General features: G+C 42.0%; 1 protein-coding gene across 1 annotated transcript; it reads right to left on the minus strand.

Annotated features, from left to right (window-relative positions):
- Positions 1-584: 584 nt before the first annotated feature.
- On the minus strand, positions 585-18504 carry abhd15a (abhydrolase domain containing 15a). The gene is made up of 3 exons (XM_085130566.1): positions 17399-18504; positions 9122-9474; positions 585-7266 (listed from the first exon to the last, which is right to left on the minus strand). Exons 1-3 carry the CDS (start codon positions 17945-17947, stop codon positions 6615-6617), a joined length of 1554 nt encoding a protein of 517 aa, XP_084986692.1. The 5' UTR covers positions 17948-18504; the 3' UTR covers positions 585-6614.
- Positions 18505-20864: the final 2360 nt, after the last annotated feature.

Below are 20864 nucleotides of genomic sequence, written 5' to 3' on the forward strand. Positions count from 1 at the left end.
CTTGTCAGCACCTAGGGTAGGGTAATTAATTCAAGAAAAATTCAAGCTTCATAGTCTGATCATTTCAACACCAAATAAAAGCATGTTTAATGGGAGAGGTATAAATGCAGTTTAGTAATAATAATCAAAATTGCCTTGAAGATAAGACTAAAATAAAAAACATTTCATGTCACCTATGGGTAGACATGTTTGTGTGTCAATTGACTTCTACTGACACTACTGATAACATTGGTGATTATTTCTTGTCTGCTATAGAATGTTTATATAGTAAACTGATGTTTAGTATCTGATAAATATAGAACTTTATTTGCTACTTCATGGGAAATGAAACAGGGTGGCACAGTGGTGAGGTGCTTAGCACTGTAGCCTTACAGGAAGCACATCTCGGCTTTGGAGCCAGGCTAGGGCTTTTCTGTGTGAAGTTTGCATGTTCTTCCCGTCAGCATGGTTACTATAGTTTCCCCACAAAGATATGCAAGTGGTGGATGTGGATGGTTGCCTGTCTCCATGTGTTAGCCCTGCAATGGACTGGCAACCTGTCCAGGGTGTACCCTGCCCCTCGGCCTATGACAGGTGGGATAGAGTCCAGTGACCCCGTGTAGTGGAGATATCAAAGATAGGCACGGCTGTGGCACTGATTCAGTCTTTGAGCACTACGGTCACCCCGGTGTGTCGGCCAGAACACCACTTAAGGCCAAATTGTCCCAGAGTATGAAAGAAGAAGGGAGCTTGAGGTTCTGTTTGAGGCACTTTATTGTCACCACTCAATTTCTGGGGCTGTAAACACAGTTGCGGGTGTACATGTGTCTGTGTGTGGTTTTCTACAAAGGAAATAAACAATGGAAATAACGATAAACAAAAAGAATAGACAAATAAAACACTCAAATACAGACATAATACAATATAGTTAACATAATCAAATATAAAGATCAGCAAAAATATAGTACACTTCAACTGCTCACACTATCCGGTCGTTAAGTGATGACGCGACGAATCCTACTTCCGGGCCTAAAGTAGTCTGCGTTTAATATGGCTTTTGTGTTGTTAACATGTTTAATGTTTTGTATTTTCTTCTATTTAATCTCAAAAAGCTCCTAAAACAGTCAGTGATCACTGTTGAACTCCCTCGGCTTTTATTACCGCTAATCATTTATTTAAGCTCAGTTTTTAAAACCTTAGGATGTAACTACAGCCCACCCCATGCAGCAGTATGTGAATGACTAACCTCATATTGTGGATGGATTATCTCAGTTGTTCTCCTGGCTGAAGTTTGGTCCTTTTACAGCATCCTGCCATGCGATTACATTTGTTCCTGACCACCGAGAACACTCACGTTAACTTTTATCGAGTGGAAAAAAAGTTAGCTTGTTTATATTATGCTAACATAGCTGTGTCGCTAGCGGTCACGTAGCACATCATTATATACCAGCTAGCCAAACTTCAGTAACCCTAAAAACATCACTGCTGTTTAGTTTTCTGTCTTCATTTATGTTGGAAGTGATAACAGAGCTGTATGTTTTAATTTGTTTCCAAAACCCCACAGTCAGGACATGCTATATTGTATTTAGATAGAAGCTAGCGAGCTAACTTCCTGCTAACTTCTAACTCCGTTAAATGTCATAAATTCTGTTTTTATGGATGCCTGGATGTTAAACTCAATTGTTACACCTGGTAGAGCAGAACGCTGATCATTTTATTAAAGATGAAAGACTTTAGACAGTTTTTCAACTCTCGGTAATGCCATAGTGATAGTTTGATATGGACCTGCAGCGGAGTTTAGGCCCAGACACGGCTAGTGACGTCAGACTTAACGACTGGATATGCAGCTAAACAGCATCCGGTGGACAGCCTCTTCCTCCCAGGCTATCCACTGCTGCATAAGCTCCTGAGGCAGGTGTGGGTCATCCCAACCCCTTTGCTTGTCCCAAAGATGGCGGATGATTACCTTCATTCTGGTTGTGTAGGGTAAGATGAACCCTAGGGGTTCGTACTGGCTGGCCAGGACCTTGTAGATATTGCGCATCGTGGGGACTGCATATGGAACTTGACGATGCTTGTAGCCTGGGACATTTGTGTGGAATAGCCAGCTCAATTCAAGGGTAGATTCTGGGGTATCTACCTTGATCTGGGCCAGCCATAGCTCCACACTAGCAGAGCAGCTCTCTTCTGGTAAATGACTGATGACGTCATGTTTATTGCTGGCCCACTGTCGTAGGTCAAACCCTGCTGAGGCTAGGATGGCCCGTAACTTGTCGACAAGGTTCCTTGCCTCTTCCACGGTGGGGAAACTCTGAAGGCAGTTGTCCACATAAAAACACCTTTCGACTGAGAGTCTCACGTCATCATCTGGCTGGCTGTTATCCATGACATGACGCTGCAGGGCGAATGTGGCACAGCAGGGGCTTCACGTGGTTCCGAACGGGAGCATCCGCCACTCGTAGGCTGCTGGAGGGCTCTCGTTGCCGATGTCTCGCCCGACAAATCTGAGCAGGGCACAATCTTCTGGTAAGAGATGAACCTGGTGGAACATGCCTTTAATGTCCCTACTCACTGCAACTGCATGCTCTCAGAAGCGACACACCTAAAGTGGGCCCAGGCAGCAGGTAGTCGTTCACGTTCTGTCCTCTGTACTGAAATGAGCAGTTGAAAACCGATCGGTTCTTGCCATTATGGCTCACCATGTGATGAGGGATGTACCACGCCTCCTGACCTTCTGTCACAGGTATCCCAGAGCCACACTTAATGATGGAGCCAGCCTTGATAAACTTCTCCATCTCCACCTTGTAGGCTTCAGCTCTTTCTGGGTCTTTGGCCAGCCTTCTCTCCACACCCCGTAGACTTGACATGACGGCGTCTTTAGTAGCCTGCGGTAGAGGCATCCCCTTCCGGCGAAGCAGTGGGGTGGCATAGCGGAGTATGCCTTCAACCTCTATTCGGACAGTTCTGGTGTCTAGAATGCATATGGCCTCTTGGTCTTGCCTTGAACGAGTAAAAAGCTTCTTGTTTCGGAATGGAATGATGTCGACCTGCCATAGTTTCTCCACATGTTTCATTAACTCACTGACCTGAGGTGCCACAGTTGTCAGTAAGCATTGCTGCCGTTGGGCAAGCTGGCTGACTATACTTGCTGGCCGTTGTAGCGCCTAGCCTGGTACGAATAGCAGCAGGCCCTCCTGGAGGTCCCAGCCTGACTGGTTCAACGGGGGTAACCAGATGGGGATGGTCACTGCCAATGAGTAGCAAAGGTTTCAGATTTATCAAGGTGTGGATCGGAAGGCCAATCAGGTGCTTATACCTTTCTCTGAGTTGCTCCATGGGATAAGTGTGGCCTGCAAGTCCGATGCGTGCAGCAGTGAAGGCCCCAGCAATCTTGAACCTGGTCCTGGGCCTTGAGGGAGAGGAAACAGAAAACGACACTGACTCACCTCTGAGAGTCTGCACGTCCTGCCTAATCGTGCGCAGTGGGACATCCTCTGCGATCCCTTGCATGCCTAACTTCTCGGCAGCCTCTGGCAGAAGCATTGTCCTCTCTGACCCGTCATCCAGTACGGCGTAAGTGTTGATTGTTCGCTTGCCATAATGAATGCAGGCTTTGACGATCTTTAGAAGGACTCTGCAGCCTTCAGTGGGTCTGTCTAGATACAGGACGTCGGTCGCCGCCTTTGAGTCACAGCTCACCACTGCTGTTGTTGGTGACCCTTTAGGTGTTCTAACATTGACATCATGCAGTACCTTGCAGGTTCTTCCCTTGGCAGAGGCTGCACGTCTTTCTCAGATTGCACTGGGCCGCCTGGTGTGACCGTGCGCAGCGCCAGCATCTCGTTACTATTTATCCACTCTGTTAGCTGGTCCTTTGTCAACTTGGATACCACTGTGCACTGACTGAGATAGTGCTCTTCCGTGTTACAGAATGGACAGTATGGCTTGTTCTTACTGGCCACACCACCTGGCCTCACAGCCTGTGGCTTTGTCGTTACCTCCTTTGCACCATGAAGGACTGTGATGGATCTCTTACTCTGGCGCACCTCAGGCCTGGGCCACTGTTTCTCCTTTGTCCCTTTCACTGCTAGCTGCCCTTCAGAGTTTTGGCACCAGGACTCATACTTAAGCCACCCTGCGAGATCTGCCAAGGTATGCATCCTCACACCTTGTTGGAACATGCAGCGGCGGAACTCTGCTCTCTGCTCGGGGGGTAGTTTACTAAGCAGACGAGCAACATGTGAACCACAGTGTAATTCCACTTCTCCTTCTGGGCCTAGTGTCCTTAACATCCCCACTAGTGACTGTATCTGGAGGGCAAATTTCTCAAATGCCGAGACATCTCCACGCCTGATGTCAGGTGAGTCCATCATCGCAGCAATACACCTCAGCACTATCTGATGTGGCTGGCCAAATTTGTCATTGAGGGCCTCCATAGTATCAGTGAAGGGTGTGGTAGAGTTGAGGTAAGCATCGGCTATTAATCTGGCCTCCTCTAGGTGCAGGTGATCAACCAACACTTGATACTTGAACAGCTCAGTCGCGTCCTTCAATGAACTTATATAAACTCATAAACACCAATAAAACTATTCTATGAACTTTGGGGCCTTTTATACACCCTGAATTAGATATGTGGAAGAAAATGGATGGATGATTAGTATGAAAATCTTCCTGTAGATAATGTGCATCGATATAAACAATATATATCTGACAGCTTGTTGGTTTTCCTCTATGTCTCTGTATTTCTATTTCTATTTGTGTGCTTTTCTGACCGTAGGGCTGTATGTTGACAATGTGTCTGCCAGCACACATTTTGTGTCTTTCAGTGTGTACACTGCTGGGTTCCAGCTGTCTGAGTGGATAAGGCTCAATGAAAGGACAAATGCTACAGTGATTGTAACACACATGCACACACAGAAAGGCCGTGGGTACTTTACCATAATAGATAGTGTCTGTGAACACTGATAAAAAAAAAAAAAAAGGGTTGACAAGACCACAGGTTAGCTTTAATGAGATCTGCAACATGGAACAAGACATAACATCATGCAACATATCGTTATTAAAGAGGAATCCATTTAACTGTAGTAGAAGGATGCATGGTTATTAAATTCAGACCCAGCAGCGTGTCTTGGTTCACTCAATATACTTTTAATTTCATCTTGTCACATAATATAACACATCAAACGTGGGCACAGCCTGTTCAATAAACACAAGACAACAATCATTTGTGCACTGTGGTACTTAATGTCCTGATTTATACTCACTGTTATAATGCACCTTGGCTTTTCCTTAATTAATAGGAAACAGAAATACTGACTTTTATTTATTTATTGTTTATTGTAGAAGTATGAACCCAAAATTCTCCTACTCAGAGTAAAACAACAGCCACCTGCAGATCCCAAGCAGCTCAGGAAAAAGCCTCGGAGCAGGAAGTCAAAGGATAAGAAATGAAAACTTACAAAGTGCTTCCATTCGCATGACACAGACCTATAAAGGCTGACTGGTTAAAAGTCTCACAGGTGTTCACCTATTCTGTTCATCACAGGATATTTTCTGACACAGAGGAGAACATACTCACTTAACTCTCTGTAATACAGAAAAAACAGTTGATTAACTAATTAAACTCCTTTAACATTCAGCTCCAATTAGTCTGAAACTCTGATTCACTTATTTTTTTCTTCCAAACTGAGGCATAAGTCTTAGTCCTCAATAGATATACTTGCAGTAAAAACAACAAAATACAATACACAGTAAGGTTTCAAAAGTCAAAGCAAATGTGGCTACAAATGTAGGGGGGAAATGGGGGAAAATGTGCAGCAGATGACTCGGACCCTGTAAACATATAGTAAGCTTGTTAATATAACTGAGAAATTCCTGCAACAGCTGACGTTACAGAGGACCTAAATCTGTAGAAAAATATAGAGACACTCATAATTTGTCGACTTTTTTTATAGTGTCACTTTTGAACATAACAACTGCATGCAATCTTGTGGTCTGTCATTTTTCTATCCTAATGGTTTGTGTCCCGAGTTAGCAGTGTGAAAACAATGCACACACACACACACACACACACACACACACACACACACACACACACACACACACACACACACACACACACACACACACACACACACACACACACACACACACACACACACACAGCTTCACAATCCCAGCACTTTTCAAAGTTTGGTTGTCATAACACTTTCAAGTGAGTGTCACACATCCAGAGAACAATTTGGCCCCTCACATCCCAAATATGAAAAAACATTAGAAACATTAAAGTCAGACGTCACTTGTGCCCTGTGGTGTTTTGTTTTTTTTTTTTTTTTAGTTTTAGCAGTGCTATGAGTTCACATACATACACAACAATGCACATGTACACACATATGGCGTTACACCATTCCACTCATCTACATGTGCATCGAGCATCATGTATAATACAACAACGCATGAACAATGGGAGGCAAGACGAGTTAAAGGAGTCAGCAGAAAAGTCAGCTCTGTTGAGGACTAAAGTGTATCTGAATGTAAAAGTTAAACTTTCTCCCTTTTTGGTTTACTAAAATGGAATAGCTGAATGTGATTACACAGAAACTCCACAGGGTACCTTTAATCTCCATAAAGCTTCCTCATCGTGTGTAGGATCTCTGCCAGCTGTAAATAGCGTGGATATTATGAGAACAAGCTGGCACTCTTTTACATGTACTGACGCTGCGGTGGCGAAAAAATCTTCCTCCTGCAGCTCCTCCCAGGCCCCTCCTCCTTGAAGCAATCTGCTTCACTCTTTCCTCTGCATTGAAGAAGTCCGTGGTGGCCCTAAAGAATTCCAGTGAAGCTCTGTGGCTCCAGTTGATCCCGTGACTCTCCATCCCTCTGTTTGATGAAGCCACGGAGCCCACTGCACCAGCAGCATTCCCTTCAGATTGGGTGGAGAAACCGCAGTGACCTCCACGGTCAGTTAGGAGGAGAAAAAAATGTGGATTTGTTTCAAAAAGTTCCAAGGGCACTGTGGACTGGGCGTCTCCACGGATAGGGTCATCCTTAGCACACACGCTCAAAACAGGAATGGCCACTTCATCCACATCTCTTAAGGGTTCGTTGTGTTCCCAGTAAGCATCCCAGGTAATTGATGTATTGCTGCTACAGCCATTTCCTGTTGGTGCTGCAGGTGTAGAGTCAGGATATCCAGGCTGACAAAACAGTGCTTCCTCCAGGCCACGCAAAGAATGGCTGGAGAACAGAGTGTCTGTCTGCAGGGTCTCAGCCAGCACGGTCCTGTATCTATCAACACACACACACACACACACACACACACACACACACACACACACACACACACACACACACACACACACACACACACACACACACACACACGGTTACAAAGATAAATGAAAAAACAGTAAATCAATTTTGAAGAGCTACATGGGTCTCATACTCCTCATTGGCCTTGATTTGAGAAACTTTGCCATGGTCACGATGTCTCTCAGAATCAATGACTCAACACTGAGCGAGCTATTTGTTGCTACAGTGACATGACTATTTCCCAAATTGTATGTGCCTCTCCAATTGAAGGTTTGTGAGTACTTATTTGTCTGTTTGTCACACAAGTCCCCTTTTCCCTTTCGGCCCACAAAAACATCGCAATTTTCCGTCTTAAAGGACATAATTTTAAGGTGTACTTCGAACGAGAGCCTTATTGAGCTCCTTTTTTTCTTCCCTTTGCAAGCTACCAAATATCATTAAAGGAAAACTCAAATTTTCATACAGTTGTATTTATAGAATTCTTTTATTTTGGTGTTGTGCATTGTGTATGCCACATGATCACATGGCCTCATGACTTTGAGTGTACAATGCATATTTTACTCATTAGTATAGCTCAAATTTGTACATCCTGTGTCACAAACACAAACATAGCACAAGCTCGTGCTATGTTAATTTCAGCCACAGCATGCAAGCAGCTCAAATGAATTACCTTGTGACACACTGCCCTTATCCTTACATGGCTGCACTTTGACAATTTAAGCTGAATAAAACTGTTCCAGCACTGAATTCCTGAAATGTTACCGTGTTATTTGGACAAATACACAATTTGTCTCGTCTCCTGTTGTTCTGGGGATGCAGCAATAAACCCCAAGAATAAGTCAGAATGGACAAGACAAATTAGCAGTCAAATGATTAGACGAGCTTCTTACATTATGTTATGGAGGATTTTACTTATTTAATCATCTGCCTTTTTTTGACTCGCTGTTGCGATATGGATATGCATAAATCATCATACAATACAAAATGTAGCCAAAGCTATAAAAATAAAACCCAAGTGGTAATATTGTGGAGTTAAGGCCACTGTTTTACTATCAGTCTGTCAATACACAGTTTTTTTCAGTCATGTGACAGACTCACTGCTCTCGTGGTCACAACATTACTCCATCTTTATGGCCCATAATGGATAGTACTGCAGGCCAAAAGTGTTGCTTTTTTCACCAGTCTTGAGCCAAGACTACTTGGATCTCTTGTGATCCATATTCTGACCCGGCAGCTTTATTTAAGTCCCTGAAAGTCACAATATCTCTCCTAGAGCTGCAGTTCGGTGCCAGGATGACAGCTTTCATCCTGGCGTAAAGTATAGACAGGTACATGTATTTTGATCTGAATGGGTAAATAATGTCACCGTCTGGGAGGTGAAGAACAAGAAATTGTTCATCATTAAAAGAAAGGTAAGTGATACATAGCAAGCTTAAACAAAGCTACATGTAAATCTTACAATTTGTCAACTTGAACATTTACAGTGTAGGGCCAGAAAAGTTCTGGTAGTATTAATTTTTCACATTAATGTCATGTCATGACAGTAAAGCTGACTGCTTATTTTCCAATGTCAGATAGGAAATATTCCCATGAGCTGCCACTAACAGCCTGTGTCGCTGGCCCTTCTGACAGCTGTAAATAAACGTTGATGTATGCATCTGATAGCACAGCAACTATCTGATATTTCGGCTAAGTTCAATTTGAAGACATTCAAATAATGGCTGGAGTGCAAAGGACTACTTTTGCCCATGAGGTGGGCATGTCCCAGTAGTTTTGACATCATGTAAAAACTATGGATAACTGGTTCTTATCCCCCACCCCTCCTCTGTACCTGCTGAGACATATTTTCTGGTACAGCACCAACGCCCCCTGCAGGGGCCAGCACAGCCCACTCTCAAACCAGCTCTGGCAGCGGAACACAGGAGACAGGCAGACAGCCGCCGTCACGTAGCTTGAAGATCCACACTCCCCCAGGTAGGACAGCAGAAGGCCCGACCCTGAGCTCTCGCTCACTGCATACAGTCTACCCGCAGGCTGCCGGTAGCGAATGTAGCGCACAGCCTCTCGTAGATCTGCAGGATCACCAAACTGCTGCAGTTTCACGGTTGTAAGTGGGCAGCTGTTGTGGTTGCGGCGATTGAATACCACAGGAAGGTAGCCATGGGACAGTGCCATTTCACACAACTGTTGAAAGACACAAAGCAGATATATATATATATATATATATATATATATACATCGAATGTGTCTCAAAAGGTGAAACATTTAGGGTTATCATTAATAATGCAATGGAAGTTACACACTCAGTGCAGTCATCCTTTGTTGTCCTAAATACCAGCTGAATTTGTGTTTCCTAGTCTCTTGGTTTTAATAATTAAACGAATAAAAAACTTTTTTAGAACACAGCATCTTCACAGCTGTAACACACAAACTTTTCTATTACTTTTATTGTATGGAGAAAAAAAACTATTACTGTAGGAAATCAGAACATGGTAAAACTAAGAAAGCTTTGCTTATTAAGTGTCCATTAATTAAGTTTCTAACCTTGCTTAAAGTGCACATGACTGTCTTACAGCATAGGTTTAACTATCAGCTCCCAACAGCACACATCAATGCTCAGATACACTCAAGAAAACCAACAGCTACAGACTATACAGGCTTAAGTTAGCATATTAAATATAAAGTAAATGACAGTACAATTAGAAAAAGACTGCGCAAGAATGGGTTATGCATCTGTAGGTTCTCAGTCATCCAGGACATGGTAGTCTTAAGACTTTGAAAAGAAGGTAACTGGACTTCTCCAAGGTTATTTTAAAGAGTTTTCACCTCTCATCTAAAAGGCTTCTCCAGTTTTAAAACAAGAACTACAGCACCGTGTTTGGAGAAAAGCAACCACAGCCTATCAGCACACACACCTCATACCAACTGTCAAGCATAGTGGTGGAGGTGTGATGATATGGGCTTGTTTTGAAGCCACAGGACCTGGGCACCTTGAATTCACAGAGTCAACCATGAACTCCTCTCATCTGAAGTTGTATTCTAGATTCAGATGTGAGGACATCTGTGTAACAGCTAAAACTTGGCCCAAACTGGGTCATGAAGCTGTGGCGGGAGCTTAAACATGGAATTATACTTGTGGTAAAATATAATTATGAGCAAAGTATTTCACCTCACAAGCACAGGCACAATGCTGCTTATGCAATCCTGTAAGGATCTGGGAGTTCAACTGGATCACGAGCTGGAGTGCTCAGCTATCACTGACTTCTACGAAGGCTCAGATCATTCAATGTATGCAGCAGGCTGCTCTACATGTTTTATCAGTCTGTTGTTGCGAGCACCATCTTCTTTGCTGTGGCGTGGTGGGGTGCAGGCATCAAAGCAAAGGACGCAAACAGACTGAACAAACTCATCGGCCGAGTCTGTTCTTGGCATGAAGCTCGCCACCATGGAGGAGGTGATCAGTAACAGAATGCTGACAAGACTGCGAGCAATCATGGACAATGACTCCCACACTTGGGACAAGCTGAAGAACAGTTTCAGCAACAGCTTCCTTCAACTATCTGAAAGAACGTTAAAGGAGGTCATTCCTTTCTGCTGCTATCACACTCTTCAATTCATCGACTTGGGTCAGGTCCACACGTGTGGAACAGAATTAATCACACCTCAATGCATCCTGTCACTTTTGTACACCGCAAGATATATTTGCACGCGCACTTGTCTTTTTATATTTATACCTATATCTCTATATTTATCTATTCATCTTAATATTTATCTATCATTATCTCTGTTTCTACCCTCGTTTTATATAAGTGCTTGATGTTTGTTGTATATTTGCTGCTATGACAACCCAATTTCCCTCTGGGATTAATAAAGTCTCTCTGATTCTGAATTCAATTCCTCACATGTAAATTCAATAACCTACACAGGTAGAACTCAGCAACCAACTACACAAAGAATCCATTACAAGAGTATCCACTTGGCAAGTGCTACAGCAGATTCACGCTCTTGCAGGCAGTGCTCGCTCTAATCAGACTTCTCATAGTGATTTTAAACAAGTAATTCCACAACCTTTGTGACTGAGACATTCAGATTATACCTTTCAAACGAAATGACACCATGACAGCAGCATAAGTGCTCTTTAATACCATATCTGTTCACAATTTAACAAATGAACTTTGCCGAATTTACATGCCAATAGTTATTTTTTTGCGGTGTAATGATGGAAATACTAACATCAATGGATGGACTTTAATGCTTCCGTTGGGCTCTGCCCTCCAAACTGTCAAAATTCAGACTGATCAGAGCAAGCAGAATTCAGCTTTGAGAGCACAGTTGCTTGTGAGAGCAATAGCACTTTATTTCTTTATTTATGGTACTATGATTGCATCAGTTTGCACAGGTATTTGCCCATCTAGGGCCCACAAAGAGGTTTTCAACCAAAGCAAATGTGGACATTACTGTTATTTTTATTGCAAAAATGTTGCAGATTTTGCAACAATGTTGCCCATGCAAAGTGCAAACATCTGCATTTGCAAGCACCTGCACAGACAGCATGCTAACGCTAAGCTAGCTAAGAACCCAGAGTGATGTTAAAGCTGAGTGAAATTGGTGTGTGGAACTTTACCCTATAGGTTGATATTGTTAACTGGTGTTTGGTTGTTGTAACCGGGTATTGTTAACTATGAGGCAGCGTTTTTCAGGTCATTTTACGGAGAAAACATATTGTACTATAAAGAAAAGTGTTTTGTGTAAGATTACATTATTTTCTTTGATTAACATTGAACATAATATAGAGGGAAAATACCTGCAACACGCACTAAGATTTGACCACATAACGTAATTTATTTTAGACAAATGTCATGTTTTTGATAGACTCTCAAAGCTGAGCCAATGAGAATTGATAAGGAATCAAATCAAAACGCAATTTAAAAATGGAACAAGAATTGCTAAATTTGATCAATTCCCATCCCTATTTGTATGTTAGAACTTCTCTCTTCTCTGCAGTTTGCTGACAGACCAACAACATCACCAGCAGGAGCCCACAGATGGACTGTATGACATATCTATGACATTGTCCCCGTCTGACAACAGACGCTCTTTGCAGGTAGATAGACTGTCTGAGCATGCAAAAGGACTGCAAACAGGCAGGCATGCAAACATAATTTCCCCATTAATCTGCTGCAATGCTCACCAAACAGACACTCTCACGTGCATCATGAGTTTTTTTTTGGCTGCTGAGATCTACACATGCAGGTTGTTGAATTTATGTGCAAGGAATTTAATTGTGCATACTGCATTAAATAGCTGCCCCTGTGCAATAATATTATTTGCTCATGATTATATTTTTACACGCCAATTTTTACCCAAACATAATTTGAGTTATTGCTGCTACAGGTTGGTCTACAACTTACTGAATCATGGGTTATTCTTAGTTCTCTAACTTTCCTTTTCACATGACAAACAGACAACATCAAAAAATAGTGAACCTCAGTCTTCATTCATTACCCTGGAAAAAAACGACTGTAACTTAACTCTGGGAAGGTTTTGATTCAGAGCAGAACACAAATGACGAGTGATTTTCTAAATTACTGTGAAAAGCTCTCCATGCAGAGAGGGACTGAAAATGAGAAACTGCTGCAGTCTAGTCTCTAAATATTACCATTAGACCAAATGACCCATTATGTTGTCAGGAAGCACAGGGAGAAGATTTGTCTTCCCTCTAAATCTGCAGTGATTCTAATCCTTTAGCACAAGAGAAGGAGAGTGCACACACACAGAGGCTTGTGACTCGGGACGACGGTGAGATTATTGTACATTTTGTGCAAATAAATGGCTGGATTTTAAATGACCTTTCACTTTAAAACTGCAGGAATCCCAACGGGCTGCGGGAAGAGCATTAAATATTTACCAGCTGAGAAAGACTGCAGTAGCAGTTTTGCCACTTCTTCGTTGTCTATATGAAAAGAGGATTTACTGTGCCAGACACATTACTAGGTCAGTGCTGCGCTGAGTTCTTATACCAGAACATCACTCATTTGCTCATTCATTAGCCTCTTCCTCAAATCATCAGGATTTGAGAGGAGCACACAGGAGAAAGGACTATTCACATATGAATATAAATCACTTCTGGGTTCAGTTAAATTCCCGGTGATGCAGAGAAACACAGAGCGATCTTACGGTTTCAGCAGAGTATTAGAGCTGTGACAAACAATGAGCGCTCCAGCTGTGATTAAATTAGGAGAACTGCCCGCTTATTAAGGTATTTTTCCAGTCGCACAGTGTAAAGAAACATCAGACAGTGCAGTTTACCCACAGTAACGATAAAAAAAGCTTTATCATTAAACCTCAATAGGACTTGACGTTTTTAGCCTCAGCATTACCATTTGGTACTTGATCACGAAAGATTCTGTGATTTTAAAGTCACTGCAAAGCACGTGTCAGATCAAATGTACATGTTCTAGTTTGTGGGGATATATTATACTAACACTATGCAGTTGGTTTTGTTAGAGATTTAAGTTTAATTGTACTGCAACAGCCACTCCAGCACTTTTTGGCTGGTGCTGATAAACTGTCAACTCCGTGACAAATTCCTCCACCCAGGGCTGCACACACTGCGCAACACCCCTTGTCCTCACACAGCGACAAAGACATTAATACCAGAAGGCTTCTAAAGGTCAGCGGTGCTCACATTCAATTGGGAATGCTACTTGATCAAAAGCCCTTCAGAGGCAACAACAATGTGTCCGCTGGTTAACAGTTTGCTAAAATACTATTCAGCAGTCACATGTTACAGAACGTCAACACTTATAAATAATTTTTGCTGCAATATATTACCATGTTGCCGTTTATACCGCCATTCATTTTCGGCTATTAATTTTAGACTGCATAGTGCTGACGTTTAAATCAAAAATAGAAATCTACAATTTAAAATAAAGTTGTTGCACTTGTTATGTATTAATCCCGATTTCTGGTGTCCTGGTTTATTTAAATGGTTGGCAGTTTTATGACCAACTATTTGTATGAACTCTAATCAAAGGAAAGGTTGTTTCATATTAATTGTTTGGAGTAAAACACACAAACAGTAGAGAAACAAAAGCCTGTGTTGCTGGAAGAAATGGGTGAGTTTATGATGCAACTGCGTTGCTTTACAAAAACCAATACAAGCAAGGCGTGGAACTGATTTGTGGATGTAACGTTACATTAAATCGAGAACTTTGTGAATGGTTCTCAGAAAGTTTTAATTTCATTTTTAATTTTAAAATAAAGCATTCTGCATTGTTCACTTACACATTCACTGGTTACTTCATTAGGCGCCAGTGCTTTACAGCCACCTGGCACCAGCTCAATGCATTTAAGCACGTAGACATGATCAAAACGACCTGCTGAACTTGAAACTGAGCAGCAGAATGGGGAAGAAAGGTGGCTTAAGTGTCTTGAATGTGGCATGGCTGTTGCTGCCAGAGGCGCTGATCTGAGAAAGTGGGATTTTCCCACACAGCCATCTCTAGGATCTACAGAGAATGGACTGAAAAAGAGAAAATATGCAGAGAGCAGCAGTTCTCTGGGTGAAAATGACTTAGTGATGCCAGAAGTCAGGGGAAATTGCTTGAACCTGATATGAAGGCAACTCTAACTCAAAATACCACTTGTTACAACCGAGGTATGCAGGAGACCATCTCTGGACAAACAACTTGTTGAAACTTGAAGCAGATGGGCTATGGCAGCAGAAAAACAACATGCATGGATTCATCTTCCCTTGTATCAGCAGTTCAGGCTGCTGCTAGTGCAACAATGTGGCAACAGCTGGTATTACCAAGGCGCACTTACTGAAGAAGCCATTGAGGTTATGTGTGCATCTTTATACATATCTTGACATATGCACATCTTACACCTTTAAAAGGTGGAAATCAGATTTTTGCAAGGACAACTCAGGTTGAGCAGTTTGGAGACAAACTTTGGGAGTCACGGCTGAGATGGTTTGGACTCTCTCACTGCTCTGACACTATAAATGATAAAAACTGATGGGGGAGACGGAAAACAGATTCATGATCTGTTTTTTTTTTTTCTTGTGAAAAATACACAGTAAAGTATTTGATGAACAGTATGCTCAGGATTTTGGCACATTTATGCAGAGCTTGTCATATTTTTTTTAATACTGCTGGTTATCTTGTTGATAAACAGGTGAGGTTTTATTGCATCCCTCACTGACAGAACCATGAGTGTTGATATTAAAATTTCCCCACTTTTACTGAGCAAGTGCTACGCAGCTATTCCATCCAAGAAGTTCGTAAGCTGAAAGCTGCTTTTTTAACAGCAACATAAAGAAATGGTTAAGTTAAAAAAATGTAAGTGTTAAAGTGTAGTTTACATGTAACCAAAACATTATCTAAACCCCCATGTAGTGCATTTCTCCATCACAGTCATGCCAACGCTCAGGAAGTCGCTGCACCAGGCCAAGAAATAAACCACAATAAACTATTTCTTAATTTTAGTCTCACAGTTTAAGCAAGCAAGATGCAACTTGTTAACTGGTTTATGAGGACTGGTGGGAGTTTGTTTCCACTGTTTCCAAGGCAAAACAGCCACCAGCAACTACCAGCAGCTGGGTATGAGGTATGTAAGTACATTTAAAACTCTGACCTGAATATAAAGGCAGTGAAAAGTAATAGATATGATAAACAATGTTTAATGCATATGAACTGTACCAGAATGAGAGATACGAAAGGGGTCTAAGACAAACTGTGAGTAAAAGTATGAATAATTGATGAAGAGGTGGTTCATTCATAAATTCATAAATCCCTGCAATGGGATGCGTTAAAGAGGAGGCGACAGGAACCACAAGCCCATAAAAGAATCTACATGTTCCTTGGTTTCAGTCTTGTGTGACAGATATAGATGCATGGTTGTGTTTGAGCTCTTTCTATCTTTGCCTCTCCCTCTCTCTCCCACACACAGAGACTGTGACTGCTTTATGCATAGTAAGTCTCACCAATAGCAGAAGCAATCTTAATTGGTGCACATCCCTTGTGGTGCCTCAGCTTCCAGCCCTCCCAAGCGTAAATGACCGGGTTCATTGTAAATACTGTATTCTGATGATGGGTGCCAGTAAAAAAAATAAAATTAAAAAAAATTAAAAAAAATGCTGCACCAATCACTTACTCTTCATCTCTACATCATTTGAGGCTTTTCCTTGGGGTAAATCTGTAGGCTGCACTCTCCGTTTTCTTTGCTTCTTCTTATTTCTTCCTTATTGTCACTCTCTATCCTTTCCTTTTTTAAAGAGTTGCCCTAGTTTAATGTCAGGCACATTTGATTTTCCAGTATTCCTGCAGACTTGTCATTTCTGACACAGGGCTGACAGTAAGCCCATGAGTGCTTTACACACAAAGCTAACAGTATGAAATGAAGCATGATACCAGGTGGCCAGAACGGTGAAAGAACCAACAAGCGTTCATGTGGAGCAGCACTTGCACTTCCCCGGCCTTCACAAGTCAAGCGATGCTTTGTAATCCCTCACTCAATTACCTCAGTGTATTGAAAGAGCAGTTGAAAGACTGGCGCAGCCACTGCATCTGCTCTTTTCACTGCTCTGCTCTTTCCTTTCAGCTTGCCATGGCTTAAGCTCAAATGGCTATTTGGTGTCTTCTCTTTTTAATTAAGAAGGCAATTCTCTTTTGATTAGTTTAAAGACACTGCAAGGGTGTGCATTAAAAATTACCATATTTGTTTCTGGTTTTATTTTATTTTATTTTGAATCATTTGCCCAGCTATTTAGCTCTTGAAATACTCAAAATGCTACACTTGTATTTTTGATGCAAAAAACCCCAAAGAAGACAGAATGAACTCCCAAGCGACTGCTGTATTTACATCACTTTGGTTTATGCTGTAACACTGATAAGAGGAACAGGGCATCTGTAAAAGTTCACGACACAAGTTGAGATTCATCTGCTGGGGACTTCAGGGTATGGCTTCTGTCTCTAAAGCAGATACAAATGGCTTCCTGTTGTCAATACGCTGTATACAAACTACTATCCTCCTCTTTGTTCCACAATATGCTTCTTTACACTCAGTTAAGTTTTTATTGACATGCCGATAACGCACGAGTTACCTTCAGGACATTTCTAGTGATCTTCCCAAAAGAGTTTGGAATGATGAGAAGAACCGGACTGGTGGAGTGACTCGAAGTCCTGCGACGTTTCTGGTAGGATGGCACAGCCCAGTCCAAGGCCACCAGTCCGTCATCACTTAGCTGCAGGTTATCTCGCACAAACTGGACCGGGCTTTCGTACGGCCAGCACGCCTCGTAAACACTCTGGAGAAAGGCGCTGGCCCGCCATGTCCAGCCGACACATGGTGAGTAGTTACTGAAAGTCCAGCAGTGCTTCAGCAGGTAGTTTGCCAGCGCGGAAGGTTTACATATTAGCGCCACGGTGCGTGGCTTCTCACCGGTCAAAGCGCCCACGCAGGCCGACTGGGCATCGTCGCCCCCCTCTCGCTCCGAGACGCACTTCTCCGTCTTGCCTTTCGCCACCTGCTGTAAAATTCCAAATCTCTGAAGCAAAGCATCGCGCTGGCTCTCGGTACAAAAATATTTGGAGCCTGGCCAGATTGAGACCACCAGGATCACAAAGCACAGAGCCAAAAGCCATTCCAGCATTGGCACGGTTCGGGATGAGCAAAATGAGCACAATGCTAACACTTTCCACTTTGTATTCTACATTTGCATATTGCAAATTAGTTAACAGAAAGATTAGCCGTCTTGCACCTTGCTGCTTTTGTCTGTTGGTGCTCAACTCCTCAGTTAAAGCTTAGTGCTCCCTCCGGTGCCAAAGCGCACGAGTCCCCGGTCATTACAACCGCGCGGTCCCGATTACGCAGCGTTTCTGTCATTCCAGCTCCCACAACAGAGGCTTGTTAATGCCTTCAGTTGTGATTAGCTAGCTATAAAACACGCAAGGACAGTTCCGTTCACTTATCCACACTGCACTTTCCCGACACCGGCGCTTCCACCCAACAGTCTATAGCGCGAGAAATATCCGTGAGCAACGCGCTGCTGGAAACGCCCCCCACGATGGGTCCCATTAAGACCAACCTCCTTTACGAGAGAACAGGTATGTGTGATTATCTGTGCTGTTATTTACTCTCCCATGAAAATACTTCCTGTAAACAACGATTAAAAAAAAAACAACAAAAAACCGTACACTTCGTCTCCATCAGCCTCATGGAAAGAACCACACCCTCCCGTAACTGCACTTTGCTCTTCACACACGGTGGAGGCAGACCTGTGTACCGCGCACGACCATTATCAGATGTGACCTTGTACTCGGAAAGTGTGAGAGAGGTAAAAATGAACAAAGAGTGATCTGTGAACTTTTGGTGGAGACCCTGTTAAGGCTTCTGTTCATCTTCAGTTTTGCTTGGTGGCTCAGTTTTTGTGACTTTCACTTGTGGGAAAGGCTGAAAAAAGAACAATCGTCATTAGACACACAGACTCTTCTACAGTTTAACTGCGGGGAGATCCAGTTTGTACCCACTCTGCTCTCTGGTGCCCGAACTCAGCATACTACAAAACTGAAATGAATGAAAAGAAATTTAACACTTTAAGGATTTACAAATGTTTCTCTTCTCCACTGTGTGAAGGGCGGGGCATTTGAACACCATGCAAAAAATATTTTTTTAAATCAGACACGAGGTGAACCCATATTTGTATTTACCATGGAATATCCAATTTGAATCTTTATCAGTAGAATCTAAAGCTATTACTAAAATACTGTTAATTAATTTTGTGAAAAGCTTTAGTGCTGTCATCTGTTTTTGCAGTGGAATATATCTTTAACACTCAGTCTAGAAGCACAACTAAGTGCTTCATCCTGATCTCACAGTGACAGTGTGGAGACGTAATGTGTACAGGCAAGAGGAAACACACCCAAACGGAAACTGGCATTGTGTCTTTGTGGCAGGTTTCAAGCCTGCATCAGTCCACTGTATTAGCCAGAAAGAACAATTAGCAGACACCAAAACATTGAGCAGAGAATAAAGAAAAACGAGAGGCCGAAGCATTGTGGTAACACACCTCACAGGCACCAAATATTTGCTTTTCTGCACTTTGTGTGCATCCATGCTTGCACTGATGCTCTAAAGTTGGGTGATGACCAGCTTCAATTCAGTTCTTTAACTTAATCTCTAGAATGTGTATATGTATTCAGTCCCCTTAAACATTGCACTCAAGTTCTGTTTTCATTTCCCAGAAAACTTTTTTTCCTCCACTGGTTCTGAAAATGATATATTAAACGATTACAGCCACAGCTATTCTTGGACAAGCAATCATTTTTGTTTGTTGGTGAAATCGGTTCATTTTGAAACCTAATCAAGGAAAACTCTGACCTCTGTGCAGTGCATCAGACTATCGAAGTCTCTAATAAGCACGGGTTTGCAAGTGTCAGATCAGGTGTTCTCTTTAAACCAGTAATCTCATTATGTATTACTTTCTGTATATATATATATATGAACCCATATTTGTAAGAGATGTTCTCCAATATTTGGTATTTCTAAACTTGCTTTACTAAAGTTAAATGTGAGGCTCATTCATAATGATCGCAGTTAAGTAAACCATCTTACTGATGTAATTTGTAATGGATAGAAAAGGTCAGGACTTCATGTGTTTTGGATTTTAGATTGACTTTTGTACAGAGGCCATTTTTCAAAGCGGTATTAATTTGAAAAACTCTTGCAATCCAGATCCAGTCTTTGTTCAGTCAATACACTGACTCAAACAGTCCCAAGAGACAAACTAGCGAGGACCACAAAAATACATTTTGCATTGATGAGAAGAGATGAGGAGGAAAATGAACAAGAAATCGACCTGACTTCTAGAAGCAAAAATGACTACAAAGTTTAGACTAAACAGATTGTGGTGCTTTTTTATGTTCAAAACAAACATCAAATGCTGTGCTGCATGAAAAATATCCTCATCTTTGCAACTACTTACACCTGACAACAGATTGTAGATCCCATGTTTGATCTACAATCAAACATTAGGAGAATGTCTGTAAGAATGAGTGTTTTCCCAGGAGTGCTGACTGAATAAGAAAAGAACTGAGCCAAGATGAAGATATAGCCCAGAGGCTGCATTTTGCACCCTGGATGAAGTCTCCTGGCTGAGATTCTGCCGACATTTACATACACTGTGTAAGAGGAGATACAATCAGCATAAAGAACTAAATGCAAAAGTTAGAATATCTTGCTGCAACAGCTTAATGAATCAAGAGTGGATTTTTACCTAAAAAAAAATAACGCACGATCAAACCAAATTCTAGTCTTTAACCTTTTCTAAGGGTAGTTTTAATTAGGGCTGGGTATCGTCACTGATTTCTAGAATCGATTCAATTCCGATTCACAAGGTCCAGAATCGATTCGATCCACGATTCGATTTAATTCGATTAGATTCGATTCACTTCGATTTGAATATGGGAAATTTTGACAGTCAGAAATATTATAATTCAGATCAGTACATTTACATATTTTTGTATCTATAAAAAGGAAGCTGACACACGCAAGACTTTATCAAAGGTGTG

The sequence above is a fragment of the Neolamprologus multifasciatus genome, chromosome 14 (genome assembly GCF_963576455.1).
Source record: "Neolamprologus multifasciatus chromosome 14, fNeoMul1.2, whole genome shotgun sequence".
Taxonomy (NCBI): domain Eukaryota; kingdom Metazoa; phylum Chordata; class Actinopteri; order Cichliformes; family Cichlidae; genus Neolamprologus; species Neolamprologus multifasciatus.